The sequence below is a fragment of the Rattus norvegicus genome, chromosome 8 (assembly GCF_021556685.1).
Source record: "Rattus norvegicus strain SHRSP/BbbUtx chromosome 8, alternate assembly SHRSP_T2T, whole genome shotgun sequence".
Lineage (NCBI taxonomy): Eukaryota > Metazoa > Chordata > Mammalia > Rodentia > Muridae > Rattus > Rattus norvegicus.
The window spans coordinates 37,125,661-37,151,675 of record NC_141541.1 but is presented as its reverse complement, the minus strand read 5'-3'; the positions used below and the strand labels follow the sequence as shown (position 1 = coordinate 37,151,675).

General features: G+C 45.1%; 1 protein-coding gene across 7 annotated transcripts in view; it reads left to right on the top strand.

Annotated features, from left to right (window-relative positions):
• Positions 1-25,781, top strand: part of Fli1 (Fli-1 proto-oncogene, ETS transcription factor) — a 118,510-nt gene extending 92,729 nt beyond the window's left edge. For 4 of the 7 annotated variants that reach the window (XM_087561832.1, XM_087561830.1, XM_087561833.1 and 1 more), the window contains 4 exons: positions 17,855-17,920; positions 19,758-19,817; positions 22,070-22,117; positions 23,730-25,781. In XM_087561832.1, the coding sequence (XP_087417958.1) occupies positions 17,855-17,920; positions 19,758-19,817; positions 22,070-22,117; positions 23,730-24,259 (704 nt within the window). In that variant the 3' untranslated portion in view covers positions 24,260-25,781. 7 annotated transcript variants of the gene reach the window in all.
• Positions 25,782-26,015: the final 234 nt, after the last annotated feature.

Below are 26,015 nucleotides of genomic sequence, written 5' to 3'. Positions count from 1 at the left end.
GAACTTTTTTTCTTAAGTTCTACTTTGACAAGAGCTGCTTCATACTTCTGAAGGAAAGTAACCAACATATCTCAGGGCCGCTCCAGATCTTTCTGGCCTCTTCTGATCTTGCCTGCTCCTAGGTCATCCAGACAAAGGCCTGTGGATATATTGATTGTAAGCATCGGTGGGTGGAAGGACTCTCATTGTTGATGATGTCATTATTACTATTACTAACAACTAGGTATGAGTTTAGCATCTCACATTTTAGAAATGCCTGCTTTCATGCCTTCATTTGGCTCTCTAAGCAAAGGTCAGCTGTGGCTAACTCCTGTTTATGGGAGAGCCCTGAAGCCCAGCCCGAGAGGCTAAGTGGCTTTTCCACTCTAGCATTCTAGATCCCAGGTTAACCCTACTCTCTTCTACCCTGCCTTACACCCTGCAATCCAGAGTGCAACTGCAGATCCTGGGTTGTGGATCCAAGGTCCCAGCTTCTGTTCGGTTTTCTGGTCAGCTCCTACCACAGGGCCCTCTGCAATGTGCCCATTGGCCCCATAACAGGCAACAGTAAACAGCTATCTTCAGAGCACCTCACATGCCTGGGGCCTCGCTCCCTTAGCCCTCATCCTGCATCTGTCTAAATACCTCTAGCTCTCCAAAAGGCAGAGGATATTGAGCGCCTTGTTTGCTAACTTCTGGCCCTCATAGCTGCCAAGGCCTGGTGGAGCTCTGAGCTTCTAGCCCTCACCTATAGAGCCTTTGAGACTTGAGGCCAAATGTGAAAACTGAAAACCACTGCCCCAGCTGCCAAGGGTGGATGGCCTGCAGAAGCTCCATCCATCACTGGCAGTTACCTTGACTGATGGATAAAAAGTCTGTCTCCTTACTCGCCAAGGATTGAAAAGAGAGGGACTAAATCACCACAGTGTCACATCTGCTGAGTGCCCAACTGGCATTTATGGATGGCGCTCAAGAGAGCCTCTCCTCTGAAGGATTCCAAGGACAGGGGCCAAGCATGAATAGCAACCCTTCTTTTGTAGCATCTATTACTGACCAAACATTTTTACATCCATTATCCATTATCCGCCCGCCATCGCTATGAGATCACAGGTCTGCTACCTTCTTGTCCCCATTCTTCAGCGAAGGAAAATGAGGCCAGGAGCTCCCAGTGTTCCTTAGATGCTACCTGTATTTGGGGGCAGAGTACGACTCTACCCAGCATAGGTTTGCTTTGCTCCCCTTGGGGAAGCCGGGGTGCTTCCCACATTTTAATCTCGATATATTAAAAATTCACTAATAAATGTTTTCAACTTCCATCCTATAAGAGACAGTGTGATTTGGGACAAGGGTTTGCTTTTCCTACCTCGGTATATTATTTGTGTGGCTATCACAATACCTGACAGAAACAAGTCGACAGGGAAAGATAGAAACTCTGCGGTTTCAGAGAGACTTCGGTGCATCGTGGTAGAGAAAGCGTGCTAGAGGGAGGAAGTGACAGAGATGAGAACATTTGGTAGTGGGCAAGCCCATGGCGGTGAACCAAGATTCAAGGGTTAAGCTATAGCCTTCGTCACGAGCCTACCCTAGTGATCCACCTCCTCCGAGCCGTCTCTGTCTCCTGAAGGTCCCATGAAATTGTACCACCCACTGGGCAGTGAGCATCCAAAACTCAAGCCTGTGGGAGACATTTCCAATTAAGCCACAGAACTCCATTTCGTCATGTATAAAATGAGGATAATCGCTGTGCCCTAGTAAATCAGCACGATGTCTGACCCGCCAAAAATGCTTGATAAATTATATTCACAAGAGTACATTATTATGATTTATGACCAAAATTATAATAGTAATTAACATTATTGTTGGGGAAATATTCCAATAGGTTTGAGGGTTGCCAGAGGCTAAGAATGTGAAGATGTTGTGCTTTAACGGATGGTGCAGCCCTGTGCAGGATGCTCCACTATCGCTGAGAAGCCAGACTTCCTAGGGAGAGACCCGTGTAGGGAAATGTCAAGAAATGCCATAAAATCACATTCATAAATGCAAAGTCATTAGTCATGATTTCAAGGGGAAGGAAGGGACTGAAAGTTAAGAAGAGCAAAGGCTGGAAATATCTACTGGATACCTTTTATACAAAAAAAAAAAAAAACAAATTTCAGAGGCCATAAAATGTGTGGGCCCAGCCAAAGAAGTGAGTCCTGAAAGTGGGATAGCCAATGCGTGCCAATCACACCCACAGATGAACAGCATCGTCTCAGAAAGCCTTCCTGCAGCCCCCTGCACACACCCTCTCCATCGGCGTTCTGAATGATACCATCTGAGAGGTTATGGTGAAATGGGGAGAGTCCTCCGGACAAGCTAGATGTGGGGTAGAAATGAGGGGGGGCAACTCTGTGTCTGGGGTGTGTATAGGCACCATCACACGGGGCCATGCGTGTTCTGGGTTGTATTTCGAAAAACATAAATCCATGTACAAGTGAGCACAGTTACAATGGGTGACATGTGAGGGAGGGAGCCTACCCATAGGCCTTCAGCCATGGAGACAATGTGCTTAGGCGCTTCATGGTGAGATCAGAAGCTCAGATACGGTGCCAGAAGCAGGAGCCAGGAGTCTGCCTCAGAACACTAAGGCTGAGGGTACTGGGGTGGAGTCAAAATGAGATTGGCCGTGGCTTTTAATTGTTCGGCAGAGAAATGAGCCCCGGGGAGGGCTTCATCGGCCTTTGCTCTTTTACATAGCTTGGAATTTTTCTGTCACAGTAAAGACATGGATACATTTTATATGAACGGGAGAGCAGCTTATGGAGTAGAAAGTCTTCGCTCCTCATCCATGTAGAGCGCCTGAGTGTGATGTGCTTTTGGGAGGCCCAACATTCACATTGTGAGTTTATGGTGGGGGGAAGGTTAGGTGAGTATAGAAACCAGAATAGAAATGAGCTCTGTGTGTGTCTGTCTGACTGCGTCTGTCTGTCTTTCTGTGTATGTCTGCCTATGTGTCTGTTTGTTTCCTTCTGTGTGTGTGCTGTTGTGTGGATGAGAGTGTGCAGTTGTGTGTTTCTCAGCAATTTCTGTGGCCCAGAGGCAAGATTTGTGATTATGGATTAAGCAGTGGCTTTCTCTCTCTCCAGTTTGTTTTTGTTTCTAAAGTTTTTGTTTTTAATTCCAGAGTTAATGTGTTATCTATTTCCTATCTGACCCTCTTTCAAGGATGTGTTAGATTTTTAAAATTTTTGTTTTTATGTACTTATATTTGGAAAAGAGACAGGGGGAAGAGAGAGAGAGAGAGAGAGAGAGAGAGAGAGAGAGAGAGAGAGAGAGAGAGAGAGAGATTGAGAGACTAGAAACAAAGAATCGTTGTCTCTAAGCCCTGGCAGGCAGGAAACCCCAATCTCAGGGGAGTTCAGCCAGCCAGCCCGGCCCTGGAGTCAGACTCCAACTTTCTGAATTCAATTTGACAGCTTGTCTGGGACACTTTCTAAGTAACCATTATCCTTCCTTTCTCTAAGTAAAAGAACTGTTATTCCCTGCCACGGGTGTGCTACATGCTCTGTTATTGCACACGTGTGGCCATACAATGACAAGCGAGCACACAGTCTCTCAAAATTACTGGAAACAGTTTGCATGTTCACTAAGACAAGTGTAAATTTGTTCCAGGCTAATGAGCAAAAGATTTGAAGTCTTATTCCCCGACCTGGTGAGAAGTAGGTGCATTCTGGGGGATTGGGGGAGAGGAGACGGGGAGGAGGTCTTTTGTCCTGAGTTCTGTATGTACACACTATTCTTATTAGAATTTCTTTGAAAACACACACACATGCACACACTCATACACACACTCACATACATATACATACACACACTCACATACATACACACACGCACACACATGCACACACTCATACACACACTCACATACATATACATACACACACTCACATACATACACACACTCACACATACACACACTCATACATACACACACTCGCTCACACATACATACCCACACACACACACACTTACACACATACACACACTCATGCATACTCACACACACTCACTCACACACACACACATACACACACACACACACGCACACACGCACACACACTTGCTTCATTGACCACTGTCCTCAGCATAAGCACGAGCTCACTATCCCTCTCGAATCCAGACTCACATCAACCTTGAGCTGTAGGTTGCAAGGAACAGAGTGGCATTGTGAGAGGTGACTCCTCAGGGTTCAAAGGAACTTTGCAGGCCCCTGGAAAAAAGACCATGCTGGGTCCTGTGGATGTTTGACATTGCCTTGTGAGGGACTATGCAGCAACCACCCCCTCTTCCTGTGTGTTCATACTTGAAATCTGATGCAACGTGTAGAGTCCATGTAGGTTTCTATCCCAGCATCTTCTGGACAACTGTGCATGGCAGAGCTGTCACGGCTCTGCCACTAGGACACATTTGCTCACTTGGGTCTGCTCTCCGTCTGAATGGAACTCTATGTAGTTTGTCAAGGTTTGGACTGCCTCCCCATACTTACCTTGCCCATACCCAGGGACCCACCACCCCTTCAGAGATCTCTGTCCCATGGCTTCACCTGGTTCTAGTCCCCTCTGCCCCTTTTACGTGGTGGTTTATTTGTACCCACTGTTTCTCCAATTTAGTATCGTTTAGTATTGATCAGATTCCAGAGGACATTTTTCTCTCTCAAATGACTAAAGCACACTGGAGATAGAAACCGTTGGACGGGCAGATGAAAAGTAGCCCTTAACCCGCTCCCCAAAGGTCATTGTAAGCCAGCCCTCCAAGACATTTCTAGTGGGAAACTGACTTTTTCCTCTGGTGGGATTTGCAGGGTATACGCTCTCATCTCCTCTCCTTTCACCCTCAGTTCCACTGGATGTGATCCACCCTGAAGCTATAAAGGGTCTCATCCCAAAATAACAAAGAAAGATGTCTCGACGTGTAGATGTCTATGCCTAGGGACTGGTAGTCTTCTATCCTTTTGGCCCAAGTGCTACATGCTATTTTATCAACCAAACTCCCCTTCAACCATGGCCTCTCAGTCTGTGGCCATGCAGAGGGGAACCAGGAAAAAGCGATCTTCCAGGGGGAAAAAAGGTGGTTGTTGCTGTTGTTGTTGTTGTTGTTGTTGTTGTTGTTGTTCTCCTCCTCTCCCTCCTCCTCTTCCTCCTCCTCTCCCTCCTCCTCTTCCTCCTCCTCTCCCTCCTCCTCTTCCTCCTCCTCTCCCTCCTCCTCTTCCTCCTCCTCTCCCTCCTCCTCTTCCTCCTCCTCTCCCTCCTCCTCTCCCTCCTCCTCTTCCTCCTCCTCTCCCTCCTCCTCTTCCTCCTCCTCTCCCTCCTCCTCTCCCTCCTCCTCTTCCTCCTCCTCTTCCTCCTCCTTTCCTTCCTCCTCTCCCTCCTCCTCTTCCTCCTCCTCTCCCTCCTCCTCTCCCTCCTCCTCTCCCTCCTCCTCTCCCTCCTCCTCTTCCTTCTTCTTCTTCCTCCTCTTCCTCTTCCTCTTCTTCTTCTTCTTCATTTCAACTTTCCTGTTTCTATCTTTTTTCCTGTATAACATATTTATTAAATACCTAGACATGCAAGAATTTTTCTGTGCCACAAAACCTTATTAGTTTAGTACTATTGTTATTCCCATTGTATAATGAGAAGCCCAAATCACCACACTGGTTTGAAGCAGGGCAGAATCTGTTCTCACAGTCTTCTTCCCAGCCAGTGTAGAAGACAGACTCTGAAATCTCCTTTTGTATTTCTGTCCAACTATGTCTTAATTACTACTGATGCTGAGGGGGAAAAAATGCCTTGACAAAAGCAACATGGGGAAGAAAGATTTTTCTCTAAGCTCACATTTTAAGATTCCTTATGGTAGGAAGTCCTGGAGGTAGGAGTTTAAGGCAATTGGTCATGTTGCATCCCCAGTTAGGAAACAGAGAATAGTGGCTGCTCTGTTCCACTGGCTTTCTCTTTTTAATCCAGTACAGGATCCAAGCCTAGGGAATGGTGCTGCCCACTTCCATCTCAAGTACCCTAATCAAGGTAGTTCTTCACCGGCATGGCCAGAAGTTTGTCTCCATCATCTTGTCAAGTGGCATTATTAACCACCACAGCATGCCAAAAGACCCATTTCTTTCAGGAAGCTGGTGTTGTCTAATTGTTAAAAAAAACATAACTGCATTGATTCCTATAATGGTCCAAAAATTCTCAATTTTACCTGTATTTCCAGAGGCATATTAGTTTGTTTCACCAATTTTTCTGTAGATATTGTTTATAGTTTACACAATGATACATGCCTTTGGAGCTTAATTGAACACTCAAGAGAAATGAAAAACAATGGGCTTCAGTAAAAGACATATTATACTGAGGAAAACCATTACCAAGTTTTGCAATCAACTTAATCTGAAAAACAAGAGAGAGAGTCCGACACCGGTGTGAGAAATCAGGTTGTCATGATGAGATGAGCATCAACATGGCCTTCCAGGATGCTACCTCACCTAAGCTCCCTCCATAAAGGAGTTTGCCCGGTTTGGAGCACTGACTGGCGGGTCCTTAGAATTGACAGCTTCCATTGCTTCTACAGTATGGGTCCACCTTCACCTTAAGAGCCCACACTTTGTTCCCACACTTAATGACAACCTTAGCTTCTTGGTTTACACCAGCATCCTTTCTGTCACCACAGAGCTTGCCTCAGGTCTCTGGGCCAGGAGACACCACTCCCCTCAGACCATTCCTGGGTACTCGGAGGTTCTCATTTAGATGGACATGCTTTCCTGTGCCTGTCTTTGCTTTTATGCATATCAGAGCTGCTGTTCTTCGAGGCTTCCAGGAGAAATGAAGGCAGCAGTAGGTACCCATGTATGTGTCCTGCGATGCCAATGATGCTAATGGAGAAGGCATGTGCCCTGGTGCATTTTCATAAAGGAACAGGATTCCTGAAAGCATGTGAAGGTAGAGGGCCAAAGGTACAAGGCTGTGTACTTGTGGGTAACGACATCCTGGGGAGCTTCCCGACCTGACTCATCTTCCTCCTACTCCTTCCACACCAGTAGGCAGGGGCCCCTGACTGTGGTGTTCTGTGGCTGAAGCTCTGACCATATCACAAATTTCTTGGTGGCAATTCACGCTTGCTAAGTAGGCTTGGCCTTCCTTATTCATCTCTAGCCTTGCTGCTCCTATATCAGTCCTGCCACCTCCACCAAGCTGCTCTTTGCCTTACAGATTTGTCTCGCTTCACACAATGAAGCTAAAACTCAGAATGAGATTCACCTTGGTCCTTAAACGCCCTCGCTGTGTACTCTGATTTGTGACGGAAACTGAAAGTGGTCCTGTTGGCTGCTTGAAGGAGATGGGTTTCAAGTTAACGAGACAAAAAAGGGGGTTGTCTACAAGTGCTGTTGATTCCCACTGGTGGCTACCTCAACACAGAGTAGTCCAGAGACATGTGTTTTGCCCAAAGTACTGATTTAGATACTCTGGACAGGAGGTTTTTTTTTTTTCTTTCAGGGCAGTAACTGGCCTTTCCCATCTAGGGCTTCCACATCAGCATTTTCAACCAACCATTGATGGAGAAAAGTGTATCCTATTGGACAAGTGAACTCCCTGTCATTTTCTAAATAACACAGGATAGCAACCATTTACATTTTATTAGGTATTTCAAGTGATCTTAGATGCTCCTCCAGCAGTGCAATGAGTTAGTGCGCCTTACTTAACACAGCAGTATGTATGCATGGAAGCAAGGTGTGACACAGCGTAAGTGATCCAGCAATGCCTGGTTCTTTTTGGGAGGAGGAGCATGATTTCTATTTAGCACTGCACCATTAGAATTTGAGCATTGTGGGTCATGGTGCATGATAGAGGCTCTGAAACCATTTACCCTCCCATGCAAAGGAAAGGCTATGCTTATGAAAAAGCTTATTTTCCCCTGAGCTTTTATCTATCTAATATCTGTCTATCTGTCTGTCTGTCTGTCCGTCTGTCTATGTACCTATCTACCTACCAACCTATCATCCTCATAAAGAAAGGTATAGATCTGTCTTTTTCTCTATTTGAAGGAGAGAGATAGAAACACATGGAAGCTCTATTTGAAGAGGAAGCAAATAGAAACACAGACATAGAAACTTTTCTTGGAGAACTTGGCAGAAATGCATCTTCTAGTTAAAAGGATGTGCAGTAAGCAGCACCATTAATTATTTTAATATGTAAATCTTTTATAGATACAACAACCTCCTCTCTCTGGAGAAGCCTCTATTTAAGGTCACAAAGAACTCATTTCTCCCAAAGGATCCTCATGGAAGAGAAGTTTCTTTTTTTAAGGAACAAAAATCTGAGGTTGGAATAGGGGTATGAGGGCTCTCCCCTCTTTCAGGAATCAGCAGGTCTTGCAAGTGAAGGCTGAGAAGTTTCTTCTGTCTTTTTGGTACAGTCGGAATTCATGTCAGGCAGAAGCCAAGGAGAGAATAATAACATTACGTAGGATAATTACTTATATGTCAAATCCCAAATCAATCATACCTGCTCAGCATGTGTTTACCTCACCCCTACAAACTGTCTCTTCCCTAAGCCCTGCACCCAGGAGCTATTTCTGGACCTAATTGCAGATTACCTTGTCATCTTTAATTGTGAGTTTTGTCCAGTATCCTTTTCTCCCACCCTGAAGATTTTCAGTAAATAACCTTGACAGTTGATGGATTCCCTGGGGGGGGAAATATGGAGTTAAATATTTACTCCGCCTTGCTCCACTGAAGAAAGATCCAGAAGAAATTAGCTTAGTTAGCACAAGAAAAAAATTAGTTTCTTATCTCTTATGAATAAAACCTGGAAAAGAGGAATTTTAGGAAACAGCTCATTGGATAAAAATGCTGCACAAAGGTGAGGTTCAATTCAGGTCTGAAGTACCCATACAGTAACGAATTTAGAGAACTGGGCATAATTCCAGCCTGGGAATAGAGACAGCTTGAACCTAGGGGCTCGGTGGCTAGCCAGTCGCTGGCCAAAACAGTGGGTTTCAGGTTCCGTGAATACTAATAATAATGTAGAGAGCAATAGGAGGAAGATACTGAGATCCCACCTCTGGATTCCACATGTACATACCAAGATGAGTGCACAAACACACACACACACACACACACACGCACACACACACACACACACACACACACACATGCACACTTCAATCCTGACTGGAAAAGATTAAGTACAATTCTGTAGGAGACTTCGGAGTGTGTGAAATGTTTGTACATACAAGATCTTATCTATTCTCCAAAGACCCTTGTGAGGATTAAATATACTGTTTGCTCTTACACAGTCTGAAATTTACAAATAGTCAATTGTTCCCCTTTACCTAAATGGAGATCAGAGAGGGGAAGTCGCTCACCAAGGTTCACACAGCACGTAACTAATGAGTTGGGAAGCAGGAGGCAGAGTTGGAATGACGGAGATCCTGAATCCTTTCCTTGGCAATGAATGGCTTTACTGTTTGGAAACAATGAGATTGTTTCCCCCAAATATCTTTAGAGCTTTAAATGACAACCCGAAACAGTCCGGTACTTGGTAAGATTCAGTTATTCCAAAGAGATAAGAGCTGCTCAGGATATAACTTTGAAAAATCTTTGAGCCTGAGAGCTTTGGTTTGCACAGTTACTCACCCATACTGCACCATAGCCTACGATCAGGTTAAAGAAAGTCGGTTTTGATAGTCTGAGTCATAGTTACAATTTCTAATAAAATTCTTACGTGGCCGCAGATGCTGTCTTCCAGCTTTGAACCTTGAGTCTCGTGCTCATTTGCATGTCTGGTTTAGATCATGTCTGGGATCCCTTGAAGGCTGACACAGAGCCTGCCATCCACTCTGTGATGGAGTGGGAATGGATTCTGGTACGAAAACCAGGGCCATTGTTCTCGGATACTGTCTATAAGATTCCGTTACCCGCTTACCTGCCAACCGGATCTAAACAGTGTAGACTCCTTTAGTTTGACCTCACCTGTCCACTTCTCCTGTGATGACTCCAAAGACGTGTCCTTCCGTGGAACCCACTTTAGCTTTTTAGCTCTCTGTCAAAGGGCCAGTCTCAGAAACTGTTGGTATTTGATGTTTCTTCATTAGAATAGTCGTCTTAAGTCACGGATGGGAAAATCAGCCCGACTGTGACTAAACAGAAATCAGCAAACAGTCAAGGAGATGTTGTAGCGCTTTTAAATGTCACTATCCTCCAACATCAACCCACTCCCACCAAATGTGAGCTAACAAAATGGAACTGGTTGTCCCGAAAGACGTCACTATCAGGATAGGACAATCCAAGTACTTTTCAGAGGGGAATTGTGAAGAGCTCACAAGAGCTCCATTTTAATCTTATTGGACAGTTCAAATCATCACTCAAACTCTACATTTTTGGTGAGGCCCTCCTACCCAGCCCTGCCTGCTCCCTCTCCAGGCTTGCTATGCTCCATCACATTCAGCAGCCCCTTCTAAGCTACTGCATAGTTTACTATTTGTTTTGAATTAAGCTCCACAGAAGAAGGGTGTTTGCATTGACAGAGATGTATTCTAGGCACATACCTGGGTCTGGCAACAGGGCAGGCATTCAGTAAAACTTCGTTGAATCAATAAATGTGTGGTAGGATATGTCCACTAAGCCCAATAAGCTGGTACTGGGCTGGCCCAAGAACCAGTTTGGGGAAGGGTCAGATATGACTAAGGCCCGGTGCCTCTGCTACAGAGAGACTCATCTAGCTAGGGAGGTACCATGCTTGACACTGGATGGTTGAGCAGACAAGGACAGTAAACACGAAACAAGTGGTGACTCATGATCCGAAGGACTTGGAAGGAAGTATGCAAAGGTTGAAGTGTGAGGCAGATGCAGGATCCAATTGCCCATGGCAAAGGAAGACATCATGTAGGCAGCATGGACCAGAGGGCAATCATAAACAACTCATTGCCTAAATGAGCGGTTGTTTTCCATTTTTCTCTTAGATAGAATCCTCTTAAACCTGACATCCATCTGACCAAAGAAGTATGTGACTGAGTCGTGCCTACTATAGCCCCGTGTGGAGGGGAATTTCGGCAAATACCCAATTCAGCTAGTCAATCTGAATTCCTCTTCCACATACGACTCAAAGCCCCACTCTGAGGCCTTATCAAAATAAATAGTCTATTTAGACATCTGTGCCATTTGGACAGAGAGAGCCCACAAGGCAGACGGAGTGAAAGAAGAACCCAGGCTGGGCAGGATGCCTTGCAGGAAGGTGGCAAGACTGTGCCCAGAATCCGTGCCTCTTACTTTGTCAGACTTTTTGTATTTTGAAGCTGCCCACTTCTTTCCAGCATTTTCCTCATGAATCTTCTTTTTTTTCCCCCTGCACGGAGAACGTCTTAAACACTACCTCCATTGTGCTCCGTGCAGTTGGGGCTGGTCCTAAGGCTGAGGTGCTGTTTGAATTCCAGGACAAGATCCTTGAGAAAAGGAAACTTGAGCCAGGATGTTTTCTCTTGCTTCTTGGAGTTCCAAGCTAGAGCAAAGGATTCCCTTTTCAACTTCCTCTTCCCGCAGTCTTGAGGGATGCCAGGATCCTCTGTAGCTCTGTGGAACAAAAATACCACTGGAGAGGAGGCTGGATGAGCTTCAGTGAATGGACCAAATGAGGTGGGGGATTCATCCTGAGCCTCAGGACCGACTAAACAGGAACCTGAGTAGTCCACAGTCATGGGAGAAGCAAAAGGTCCCAGCCACTGCCCATCTCCATCTTCTGAGATCATGTTTAAAACCAGGGTTCAGGATGGCCCACTGCTTTCTTTGGGATAAATTCACATCTTGGGATAACCGTTCCAGGGCACCAGGTTAGAGGTGATCCTTTGGGACTCTTGGGCTTCTCTTCCTTCCCAAGGCCTTCCTGAATGAGCTTTATGGCCTCCTTTTATTGTAGAGGTAGGGGCAAGGTGGAACAGACATCTACATACTATGTACGAAGTTCCCATTTATGGAAAGTACAGTTGATCCCCACAGCAGGTCTATACAATTTATTATCCTGCTTTGTAAGAAGCAGAGTTGAAGTTCAAAAAGATAAAGTGACCTGACCAAGGGACTCAGATGAATAGGAACAGAGCTGGGATTAGATCCCAGGGTCTTGTACAGCCACTGAAATCCCCATTAGGCCCTAGCAAAAAAAAGGGGGGTTGCACCTCCCAGGACAGAGTCCTAAACTCTGTTTAGACTGCTCATTTTCCAGGAAAGTTGCTTTTGCCCTGGATTTAAAGTAGGACCCAGGCCAGCAAGTAGGTCACATAAGAGCAGGTCAGGACTGATGTGAACAGGACTGTAACAGAGAGGAGGGGCTGTTCCAGAGTTATGAACTGGGGCCTTAGAAAGCATAGTCAGCTTTTGCAGGAGGTGCTCAGCCCAAAGGAGAGTCCAAATCAAAGAATCCCAGTCAGGTTGGTACTCAGAAAAGTCCATACCTGTACAGAGATAGAACCTACTAGGCACACAAGACCTCAGATAGAGAATTCACTGAGAGGATCATATAGGCACAGGCCCTGGGACATCTAACTGTCCCCAAACAAAGACGATGCCTTACTTATTGGTTTCACTGAGATTGGCAAGCAGAACCAGGTTTTGCCAGCATAAACGGCACAGATGCTGCTGGCCTGCACAGTGAAAACCAGAAATTCCATGAGAAGTTTCAAGGAAAGTGCATCTTTTTCCACCAAGAACCGAGAGCAGGGCCCGGTGTAGTGAGGGTCTGAAAGAGAGGCTTCTGTGTGTTGCTGATGGCTGCCGATGAGGTCATGACAGGAGAGAGCTGTGTCTAGGCTGATGCACCTGGGTCTTGGACAGTCGACTGGAGGCATCAGTAGAAAACAAGGTATTTCCAGAGACGAAGGCCATATTTCCAGGAGCAGTTTAACACTGGTGTGACTATGCCATGGTCACAGCCAGCCTTCCCCTTCCAACAGGGCGAAGAGCTCATATTACTCTACCCTAGGAGGCTGTCTTGGAATCTAAGAGACCATTTAGTGTCACATTCAGCCACACTGAGCATTGCATAATGGAGAAACTGTTCAGGGCGCCGTAGATGGGAAGCAGAATTATCCACAATGGCTGGCAAAGCCCAGAATCCCCGGCATGAGGCCCAGGTCTCTTTGCTTTGGCGAAAACTGACCTCAGGACTGCCTGAAACCAGAAACCGTAGGCAAAGCCCACTGGTGGCTGCTCAGCAAAGGAATCACAATAGGATTTGTCATCTTAGTACCCCTTAAAGCCAGGGGGTGTCAGCCTTCCCTGAAGCAGAAAGAGAGTTTGTCAGAATTAGGGCATAATTTTCTGCTGATAAAGCCATCTGCCACCACAGAGAAGGTCTAAGAGCATCACCTCGGGGGCTGGCCTTGACCGTGACATTTTCAACACCAAGTCTTTGGCCACCTCAAACTTTTCTTCTCTGAAGCCAGATGTAGCTGTCAGGATGTGGACTCCATGTACCACACGTGGGGGCGTCTGTATGTGTGCACTTGGCTGCTTGGAGCCACCACAGCCCTCGGGAGAACTCTGCAGTAGTTGGCATTGACCGTAGCCAGGCAGCTTCTGGCTCTGGAGCCAAGAGTGTCTGTAGGAATTTGTGCAGCAGGCTTGCCCCCTTTTCTCCCGCTTTTCCGTGTTGCTCACAGATATGTCTGTCAGTGTGTCTGGTACTAGAGCCGACCTCATTGTCAGGTTTTCATTTGGGGGGACATTTAATAGGAGAAAACAGAATCCCTCATTTTAGTGATCACGTTGCCCTATGGCCAATGGAACCAGTTCTGATAAATGCCATTCTGCTTATATTTACCCCCATATAAATATCAGAATGTACTTTCACAAACGAAGATGCTGATGACCACCCAAAAATGACCCAGTATTATGGGACCACCATCCTATGTGCTGTCCCCTGTTGATCCAGGCACATAAATGAGTGGTAGCCAGCTCCTGACCTCCCTGAAGGGACAATAGGTGGCTTGCTGCCAGTGAGTGTTGACATACTCTGTCATCCCTATCATCATAACTAGCTACAGTCCCAGTTCAAGAAGAGAGTCTTGGATTCTTTCCTGCTAGCGGACAGCAACAGGGACTGCGTGCATTTAACAAGAAGGAGACACTACTGATCCCATTCATTCATTCATTCACATGTATTTACTGCATGTTTACCATGTGCGGGGCACTGTCCTCAGTGTTGTTACCACACACAGGCTCCCAACCATAACAGCTCCCTGCTTGAGGACCTGGCATCCACGTGTGGAATACAAATAAATTGGCCAACATGGTTCTGCTCCAGGTGTTTTTCGGATGAGTGACAACAGCACAGGGTTCCCAACCCTGATGATAATTTTCCTCCTAAAACCTGAGTCACGCTGGTCCTTGTGCTAAGTGTTGACTTGACCGTTTCACTTCAGCTCCAAAGGTCTCCAGTGCTTTGAGCATCCGAGGCAGCTAGATGCTCTTGGCCTTGGGCTTTCTCATCTTCCTACCTCGACCTCGAAACACCTGTTTTTAATTTCAGCCTCGAAGAAAGGAGATGTCCCCTGCACCATAGCTCCTTTGCGGTGCATTCACTAACTTGTATTGAATGGGGCCTGGCACTGCTTTGCAGATTGAGGGGCCAGAGAAAGGACTTCTGCACAGATAGAGGGGCTGATGGGAGAGAAGTCTGTGTTCTTCATGTCTGATTCCGCTGACGGGACCACACATCGGCTGAAGATGCCAGCTGATGGCATGGCCATTTATTGCCCAAGGAACTTCAGAATGACGGTGCTGCAAGGCTGGTTTGCGGAGCAGCTTCTCTGTCTATATCACGTCTGTCTCCACCTGTGTTAGGATGAAATGGTAGACTTGGAATCCGCAGGCTTCACCACAAAATAGGCTTGTGGGAGCATCCCCCTGAGAAGCTCAGCAACCCTCATCCCTAAGCTCTACTGAATCTTAGACTGAAAGTAAAATGTTAGAAAAGAAGGACTGACAGGCTCTACCCCAAGCTTGAACTTCAAAACATGATTGCTCGCCTAGAGTTACCAAAGAATCCGGTGACTACCTAGGGAACGAATTCCTACATTCTGAAACTGTCATAAACCCGCTCTTCCCTGAGAGCTAGAACAAAATAATAGAAGGAAAGGAGACAAGAAGTTGACAGTAACCATAGCCACTCCCTGAGTGGGCTATAAAGTTGATCATCCTGAGGACTTATGGACCAGATTTCACCAAGGATGAGAGCTTTCTGAGGCGAGTGTAGCTTGAAAACTTTAAGGCAGATTTTACAAGTGCTCTAGACTTCAGATGGCGCACACCAACTCCTGGAGCTTAGTGGCTCCCCTTCCTTTTGACTTACTCTCCTGGCTAGTTTTATGCCAACTTGACATAAGCTAGAGTCATCTGAAAGGAGGGAACCTCAGTTGAGAAAGCTGTAAGGCTTTATCTTAACTAGTGATCCATGGAGGACGAGTCACTCCCATTGTAGATGGTGCCATCCCTAGATTGATGGTCCTGTTGTTCTACAGGAAAGGAGGCTGTGCAAGCCATGGCAAGCCAGCCAGTAAGCAGCACTCCATCATTGTCTTTGCATCAGCTCCTGCCTCCAGGTTTCCTGTTCTAGTTCCTATCCTGACTTCCTTCAGTGATGGACTTTTACCTAGAAGTAGAAGCAGAAACAAACCCTTTCTTCCCCCAAGTTGTTTTGATCCTGGTGTTTCACAGCAGCAGAAATAACCCTAAGACACTTACATTTATTACTTTCCAGTTTATCCCCTTCCGTTCTGTCCTTACAAAATGACCTCCTCTCCTTAGGTCCCTGTGCTTTCCACACAGCACCTGGACTGTCTGAGTCTTTGCTCTCTGTTTTCCTGGAGTCACTACACATTGGGAACCTCCCTTGGCCCTATTGTTTGAATAATGAAGGCCCTTAAGATGCTAGCTTAGTTCTCACAAGGTCCTGAATGGCCACCCAGCCCTTCCTTTCTTGTCCTTTTCTTCTCTCCTCTACATCCCTATATATCAGCCATGACCACAGCACCACCCGCTAAGGTACCCAAAGCTACTTACCTTCCCCTCCTTCATCTCCAATGGTCACTGATGCCTCAACCATGTCTTTCGCACATGGTCACAATACCTGGCGATCTTACAGATTTCACAATGTCTAAATGCAAGGACTTTGTTTTATATGACTGACTTCTCCAGGACATGCACACAACACCGTTCAGAATGTTGATTTCAAATTATTGACAGAGACGGACTGAACATCATGTTCCAAAACTTAGCTAGCTCTCCGTTGCTTGAGTCTTATTCTAAAGCTGACTGTACCCTGTGGAACACCACAGGCCCTCTCAGAACGTGTCTATAAAGCTACCTACCTCATTCCAAGCTCAGCACCAAGTTAGTTGACTTACCATTCATTCATTTTTTTTTAAACAAGAAAAATCTGTTTTTTTAATAAAGAAAATAATAGGTCAAAAACAAAAACATGCAACTTAAAGGAGTTGAGTTATGTCTCCTTGTCCTGTTCCCTGCCTCCCTCTTCAGCCTGACCCCTCCCCCTTCCCCATGCTCTGTTTTGCTTTTCATGCCAATTGCTGAAGACTATAATTTTAAAATCTGAACTGACTTTTCCAGACCCATGAGGAATGCGCATGTGCACGTGGATTTTTCCACAAGGGTACTTCCTGTCTTTTGGTTTGTCTTAGCCAGTGATAGTAAAGCCAGGCAATCAGATGTATCCATCCATCCATCCATCCATCCATCCATCCATCCATCTGTCCATCTGTCCATCCATCCACCCATCTTCCCAGCCCTTCCTTATTCTAATTTGTTTGAGAGGTTCACGGCAGGCCAAAGGGGACGGTTTGTGTTTTACTCTCTCAGACAGTTGTTTGATGAGGTTTATGTTCCATTTGTTCAGATGGTTTTTATGGTTCCTTTGTTGTTCAGGGAAAGACTTTGAAAGTCATAATTCTGTATCCTTAGCTCTTCTGGTAGGCCTGTGCCATGTCTCAATGGGTTTCTCACAATGAGAAAGGAAATGAGTGTTTCCAGGCAGTTACTTAAGTAGTTTCTGAACATGGTTGTGGGACAGAAAAGCTGAGTCAAAGTTCAGGGTCCACATAGTGCCGGCCTCTCCTAGCTGAAAGCTCTCTGTTGGTTCATTCCCTGATCAGGCCTGGTCCTCAAAGCATTTCTATCCTATCCTCTCTGTGTGTAGTTATCAGACACCACCCCTTTCCTGCGTACAGAAATGTCTCAGAGCCTTGGTCAGCCCACAGTGTGGTCAAACTTATAAATGTCATTCCATAGCACCAGGGTCATGAGGTATGCGAGGCTGGAGTTGGCTTTGCAGGAATGTCATGGGCCTGGACTTTGAGATGGACCTTCATCCAGATACTACCCCTTAGAGTTTCAGCCGTGCCCAACATCTTGCATTGTTGAAGAGGTTTTTTTTTTCCCTTGAATTATGGTAATTTAAATTTTTAGAAAAATCTTATAAGATAGCTCACAAGTGTTCTCACTTGACCATTAGCATAACTCCCAGAAGGTAAATAATTCACATATAATTTCACTTCCACAAGGACCAGGGAAGGTCTGTGAGTCATCCCACATCTCACAACAAACAACAACAGGGATAGAGTTTGAGTCAGCCCTCCAACTTCAAGTTCAGGATTCTTCCTACTGCTCCAGCTCCCAGATTAGACAAATAAGACATTAGAGTTAAGGTTCCTCGGGGAAGACTATGCTTCAGGAATTTAGTGGTGCTTAGCAAGTTACTGCTGAAATAAATTTAACTTCCTCTGATCACCAAGAGAGCAGTGTCATATAACCTTCCTGCAGAACAGACAAAGCTGATGTGTCCTTTGTTCTTTCTCGTAGACCCTTCTTATGACTCTGTCAGGAGAGGGGGATGGAGCAACAATATGAACTCTGGCATCAACAAAAGTAAGCAAATAGGAAAAGACTTTTGGGGGAATAAAATGTTTCCTGAGAGCCGGAAGTTGGGAAGTGGGTGCAGGGTCGTAAGACACACATTAAGAGCAAGCATTGATCTTCATGGTGTCTGACTAGATATCAATGTGAATTTGCAGGGGCTGCTCAGACTTTTGAGGTTTATTTTTATTTATTTATTTTGCTATATTATGTGCACTTGGTTTTAGAACTCATAAAGTCTGAAGGTTTCTTGGGACAAGTTGATTTATAAAACAAAAGTGACAGATGTAGATTTGGTTATTTCAGCCAGGACGATGAATTTCTAGGTCATATATCCTCCACGTGACAAGGCTTAGTCATGCCAGTTTCCCTAGCCCCAGTTAGAGAGACTGACGCGAAAGATAACCCATGAGTTGTTGTGCGTCACAGACATTAACTTGCCTTACAATGATCAGTTGATCAGTTGACTTGTTGAAATCCACCCATCTTTAATTAAGGGGCAATGAAGGAGAGCAAGGCACTCTTCAACCAGCATGTCCATCTTTCTGTCTCCAAGAAGTAAACTGCAGGGAAAGGAGGGGGAGTAAGGGAGATTATGTTAATAATGAGGTTGTGTTCCTGTAAGCCATAACCAGGGTCTCTTTTAGTTATGAGTGGACAGTATTTGTTCACTCCGCACGCAGCACATAGCTCTGTGGGTCTCACAAAGATGAGCCAGGCAAGGACCACTTATTGAGGCAAGAGACAGAAATCACAGATACACATGACTCTTTTCATCCGGGTTGTGTGACAGAGTGTCTGTGCTACCATTTGAGTTAGCGCTACACAAACAGGCCATGTTTTGGTCTAGGGAGCAGGGGAAGACAGGTGAGCCTGGAGAAGTAGTCGGGGTGGTATGTCTCGCTGTGAGGAACCCAGGTTTCTGGAGTTTAGGATGGATGGTGGACCAAAGATAAGAAAGGGATGGTGAATGACACTATGAAGACAGACCCCAGAGCTTTAGTCGTAAGAAGCCATTGAGTGCTGAACAATGCAAGGGGTCGGTTTGAAGACAGAAGCGTGAGTGTTCCAGTCACACCCAGCCACAGTTCACACAAAAAAGCAGCATGCATTCAAAATTGAAGAAGCCAGAGAGGCAAATTTGAGAAGCCTTGGAGGGGGCTCTCACAAAACACAGTGACGTGCAACAGGTGGTCCTTGCTCAAATGGCACTTCCTTAGGAGAGACCTCTGTAAAGATCCTATTTCTTCCCTTATCTATTTGTGTGGGGACACAGTATAGACATGTACCCAGGCATATACACAGAGACCAAAGTAAAACATTGGGTATCCTGCTTTATCACTCTCTGTCTGGTCCCTTAGAGACAAAGTCTCTTACTAAACCCTGGAGTTCACCATTTGTCAGCTAGCCTTGCTGTCCAGCAAGCCTCAGCAATCTTCTTGTCTGTGCCAATACCTCCCCAGTCGCAGGACATGTCATGTCACAAACGTGCACAGCCACATCAAGCTTTTCACATGGGTGCTTAGGATCTCAGCCCATGTCCTCATACAACAAAGAGTCTTAGCCATGGAGCCACCTCAAGGTCCTTCATTTCAAAGGAATGGTACAACCCCATATCAGCAGACATTGTTCAGTGTTGTCCCTTCTGTTAAAATATAACTTCACTGCTAACTCTCCTGCCTGGAGACCAGTGCTGACATATCGGTATGACAAGTATTCATGAATAAAAAGTGTCCATGAGTCCGTGAAAGTGCGTACATATACTCTCCTTCCAGGGAGTTGTGTGACAGGGACATTTTCCTGTCACTGAAGAAAACCTGATTACCACCTTTCCTTCATTTCTCCACAGGTCCTCCCCTTGGAGGAGCACAGAGCATGGGCAAGAACACTGAGCAACGGCCCCAGCCAGGTATGTGACTCAGTCTGTAGCCTCTCCCTTGTGTGCTGTACAGCTGTGGAGTCAGTCAGTGGTAGACCGGAACTGTACAGTTGGCCGTCCATATCTGTGGCTTTTATGCCTGGGAATTTAACCAACCACAGACCAGTAATGCTCAGGAGAGAATGTCCATCTGCACTGAATGTGGACAGACTTGGTTTCTCGTCCTCACTGTTCTTCAACAATACAGTATAGCTATTGGCATAGCATCTGTATCTTGTTGGTAATCTAGGGATGATTTAAGGAATATGGATTGATAGGCATAGATTATCTATAAATACCCTATTTTATATAAAGGGCTTGAGAAGCCACAAATTTTTTTCCCATCTTTATTAACTTGAGTATTTCTTATTTACATTTCGATTGTTATTCCCCTTCCCAGTTTCCGGGCCAACATCCCCCTAATCCCTCCCCCCTCCCCATTTATATGGGCTTCCCCTCCCCATCCTCCCCCCATTACCACCCTCCCCCCAACAATCACATTCACTAGGTGTTCAGTCTTGGCAGGACCCAGGGCTTCTCCTTCCACTGGTGCTCTTACTAGGCTATTCATTGCTACCTGTGAGGTTGGAGCCCAGGTCAGTCCACGTATAGTCTTTGAATAGTGAGAAGCCACAAATTTTAACATCCTTGACAAACCTTAGAACAAATACACCAAGAGGCAACTCTAGTTCACACATCATCTCTTCTTTCAGAGAGATTATCTGGGAATTAAGCAGCAAGTCCTGGAGCCGGGGTGGGGGTGGGGGATCCATTAAAAGGTACTTAACAACTGAAACAGTGCAATACCTTATTTCATAGGAGAAGAAAGCAGAGGTTCAGATGGGTGAAAGGATTTACTGAAAGACAAGCAGAGTCCCCACTTCTTCTCCAGGCATTTTACATTCCTAAACCATACAGAAATGCCCTTGTCTAGTGAATACTAAGTTAAGACAAGTGCTCTTCTTTTGAAGCTATGGACCTGTAGAGCCTTAATAAAGAAATGACTTATAGACTGCAGACTATAATACCCTCTGTGGCATGACCTCCTATGATGGGCCGCCCTTGTCCCTGTCCAAATCCAGCCAGGCCCTGCCCCCAACTCCCGGTTCCACCTCTGCTCCTGCTTGCACGCTTCCAGCAAGCAGGAAGTTGACAACCTACCTTGACATAATTCTTCTCTGAGTCAAGAGTCCTCTGTTCAGCTACCCCTCTGGCCACTTGTCTTCTGGGGAAAGGTCCCGCAGGAGGACCCTACACAGAGCTGAAGACAGCCATTCTACTCATCTCCACTGTCATAATTAAGACCCTGAATTAAGATCTGAACAAGCTATTTGCTTTGGGGTGGGGCCAACATGGTTCTCCATTTCCACTCAAAAATATAGAAAGAGAAATTGCATTAAAGGGTGAAATTCAAGTGAAAACTGAGTTGGGTCGAGCAAATTTTAAAGGAGTTCCAACAACAACAACAAAATTTAATACCTGCCCCAACAATTTCAGTTTCATTAAAATAAATATTAAAATTTAGTAAAGAGAGAGAGACCAGAAGGCTTCAAGAACTGTTCAAATTAATTCTTTTTAATTTGATAATAATTACTATTATAATTGAAAAAGAGGCAGTGCTTTTAGAAAGTAGTGATTTCATAGCTGAAATATAAATCCTGGTTAGTGTTGACATTTTCAAGCCTAGAATCACAGAGAGTTTTGGTAAAAGGGAATGGAGGCCAGCAGCCCAACACACTCTTCGGGGCTGAGAAAACAAATACCCAGAGGTTGTCCAAACCATGATTTAGTTCATGGCATAGCTGGGACGAGAACCCAGGCTACCTGGTGGTTTTTTATAGTCCATCAGAAAACTCAGACATGTGTAATGTCTTCAGCATTAGAAAGAGCTATTAATGTCTAGTAATCACTGTGGGACCTTCTTTAAGACGGTTTAATAAGCCTCGCTCACTGCCTGGTTGAATTTAGCCAGATGCTTTTCAAACATGTGGGTGATTCCGTTTGGGGGGTGGGGTGGGCAGTGACAGCATAATCTAAAAGTTTAGAAACCAAATGTGGAGAAATGATGCTGTCGCTCTCCCGTGTTGATTGGGCTGTAACTGTGATCAAGGTCTTGGATCAAGCTTTCCTATGGCCCTGAGATAAAAGTAGGAACCGTTGAGGTTTCCTTCATCTTGATGCTGCTGTCAATTTTTTTGATGAGGAATGAAGCAAACTTCTTTTTCTTCTTCTTCTTCTTTTAGATCCTTATCAGATCCTGGGGCCCACCAGCAGCCGCCTAGCAAACCCTGGTGAGTTAACTTTAACTCGCAAGCCTTTCTTTCCAGAGCATTCGCTATGTCTGTTAGAGGACAGAAACTTTACTCCTAAGGACAGATACCTGTCTGGAGGCTACATGTGCTTCCTTAGTCGAATACTCAATTGTGCACACACAAGAGGCAGGGCCTATTAATGAGTAGCAGCATCCACTGCCAGAAGATGTTTCTGGAGAACAAACATCTCTGCATAGAGACATTCATGTTCATGGCAAATGACTCAGATAGAAGTTCCCTGTGAGGGAAGATATTCTCACTTGTTCCTCAAATAGGGCTCATGGACAAATGTCCCCAAGTAGTGTGGTTCTGATGTGAGTGCTGTAGTTATACAGTCTTTGGGGAAAAAAAAAGTATGTCCCTAAAGACTTGCATACAAAGCGAACTTGACAAGGCGTTAAGGATTCGCTGTTAAAAAATGACTCTCAGATGTGCTCATCTAAACCCAAACCGTGGAGACTGGGAGCTCAAGGCAACGAAAGCCAGGCCCACATACCTGCGGTACCTGGAGAACTTCAGGGTACACAAGCTGACTGGGTCTCCTCCCTACTCTTTAGCCAGACCGCTCTAGCTCAGATGAGCTGTCCAGCATCCCTCCTGTTTTCCTCACCTCTGCCCACAGTCTTCTGGGTTGACTGAATACTGAGAGCCCTGCACTAGGAAACTGCCAGAGAACAGTGAACCCGAACTCCGTGAGGTCCTCTCTGCCACTCCCTACAGCCACCCCCAAGAGGTTCTGGGGTGCTTGACACTCTTTCAGGCCAAGGTGTAATAGCTTGAGGGATTTCAGTACTAAGCAGAGATTAGATAGTGACTCAGGTCTAGGTAGAAAAGTCTATGTAGACGGGGAAGGTCAAAAATCTTAAAAGGGTGTGGAGAATTGGCTTCCCTAAGATCATGACATCTTGCTGGGACAAAGCCAACATACATTACCAACCAGCCTTGGGGACAGTCAATCTTAAGATCTAACCTCACTTAATATGCTCATTTCGGTGGTAGCAGTAGGATGAGCAGCATGTAGTGTACCTTTCAAACTAGCTAGATGAGCGAGCCGGTCTTTGATGAGTAAGCATTTGAAGTGATGGGCATGTGACTTATCCCTCTGTGATTGTCAGTCACTATGTGCACGTGTCAAAATATCACCCTATGCCCTGTAAACATGTACAACAGTATATGCCCATTTCTGTTTTCTAAAGGAAAGCGTAAAGAAGGGTTGTCTCCATGAGATTCTGGCATAAGAGAAAATAGTTTCTTTTTGTTTGTTTGTTTGTTTGTTTGTTGTCTTTGTTTGGGCTTTGTTTTATTTTCGGTGTTTTATTTCCAGACAAGTTTACTCTGTGTAACAGAACCCTGACTGTCTTGGACTCCTAGACCAAGGCTAGCCTCAAACTCAGAGAGATCCACTTGTCTGTGCTTCCCCAAGTTCTAGAATTAAAGGTGTGCGCCGCCATGCCCAGCCAGTAAAGGCTTTGTTGTTTTGGGCTTTTTGTTGTTGTTGTTGCTTTGTTTTGTTTTGGGAGAAAGGACAAGAATTGTCATGTTTAAGAATCAGGACTGAGACTACTTCCTCCTGTTTCCTCCCTGACTGTAGGAAGTGGGCAGATCCAACTGTGGCAGTTTCTCCTGGAACTACTGTCTGACAGCGCCAACGCCAGCTGCATTACTTGGGAGGGGACCAACGGGGAATTCAAAATGACGGACCCTGATGAGGTGGCCAGGCGCTGGGGAGAGCGGAAGAGCAAGCCCAACATGAATTACGATAAGCTGAGCCGGGCCCTCCGATACTACTACGATAAAAACATTATGACCAAAGTGCATGGCAAAAGGTATGCCTACAAGTTTGACTTCCATGGCATTGCCCAAGCCCTGCAGCCACACCCAACAGAGACATCAATGTACAAGTATCCTTCTGACATCTCCTACATGCCTTCCTACCATGCCCATCAACAAAAGGTGAACTTTGTCCAGCCCCACCCATCCTCCATGCCTGTCACCTCCTCCAGCTTCTTTGGAGCAGCGTCACAATACTGGACCTCCCCCACTGCGGGGATCTACCCGAACCCCAGTGTACCCCGCCATCCTAACACCCACGTGCCTTCACACTTAGGCAGCTACTACTAGAACTTAACACCAGTTGGCCTTCTGGCTGAAGTTCCAGCCCTCACTTCTACTGGATACTCTGGACTCTAAAAGATGCTGTAGCTTTGAAGAGATAAGAAAACTGGATGTTCTTTCCTTTGGATAGAACCTTTGTACTTGTTCTTCTAAAAATGATTATTTGTATGTTTAAAAAAAAAAGAACTTTTGCTTCCTCTACCTAAAAAAGAAAAAAGAAAGAAAAAGAAAGAAAGAAAAAAAAAAGATCCTTCCATGGGCCAGTCCACCAATTTGGATTCTCAACCTCCTATCATTGAATGAGTTAAATATTTAGGTTACTGGAACCGGTTATACCATGATTCCGAGAATGGAGTATGCATTTTCTGTATTCTTCTTTTATGACCAAAGCAGTTTCTTATCAGCACACGGGTCTCATCCTTTTAGGATAATGAATCATGCATGGACTTGACCAGGGTTGGTCTGGTTTGAGGCTTTAGTAAAAATCAAGGTAGGATGTTTATAATCTTTTCTTAGGAGGACTTAATTCAGCGGATGGCAACTGGAACACCGGCTGGGAGGCTGGTGAAGTCCCTGCCCAACTGGAATTTAAAAGATGTGTGTGTATGTGTATATTTAAGAAGACATGACTATTACAAAATTCCTCCCAATGGGCCATATGCGCTTGGCTGACTGTTCTCTCCAGAAATAGTCAGAATATGAACCAAGAAAGTTTAACACAAACACAGACACTCCTGAAGGACAGTGGACTAAGTAACTTTTTGTTTTTGTTTTTGTGTTTTAGTGACAGTGAGTCCCAGGACTTTGAAAAGTCAGGGGGATTTCTAAACTCAGACAGATTCGCAAGCGCTGTGCGCTTGTCAGACCACCAGACCAAGGTCAACCAATCAGAAGGCAACTTAACTGTATAAATTATGCAGAGTTATTTTTCCTATATCTCACAGTATTAAAAAAAATAAATAATTAAAAAGTTAAAGAGTGAATAAACGAGTTGACCTCGGTCACAAATGCAGTTTTACTATCAAATCAATCATTGTTATTTTTTTAAAGTATAATTTGTACATCTTTTGTCAATCTGTACATTTGGGCAATTTGTACGTTTTTATAGCTGGTCTCTCTCTCTCTCTCTTTTTTTAAATAAGCATAATATGACTATTGATGAAAAGAAAACGGAGTGAAAAGTCACTAAGTTCTTAGGAAGAAAAGCCGTGATACAGTTATTTTAACGCGCATGCCCAAACAAGAGAAAAGATCCCTTTAGATCTACAATGCGTCAGAAATGTTTGTAAATAACAGAGCTGCAATAACCTGAGAAGGACAGACAGACGTCTCCTCGTGCGCGCGAGGAGCTCTCCTGCTCTATATAGCAATATATTTTTAGACGTGAGAATATATATAATTTTGCAGGTAATCGTGACTTTTTAAATGATATTAAGGGTTAAGCTGACAACTGTCCAATGCAGACTGAGTTGTAAAATAATTTGACCTGAATAAATTGTGCCTTCTTCCTTTTCTTCTTCTTTCAGAACTTGATGACATTGTTTCCTTACTGCCAGATCAAAGGCTTTTCCAGAGGGAAGTTGTCATTATTACTGGTGTGTGTGTGTGTGTGTGTGTGTGTGTGTGTGTGTGTGTGCGCACGCGCGCGCGTGTGTGTGTAAGAACATATGCCACGGCACACATTTAAAGGTCAGAAGGCAAATTTATAAATTAGTTCTCTCCTTCCACCTTAGTTTTTGAGGCAGAACCTCTCTTGCTATTT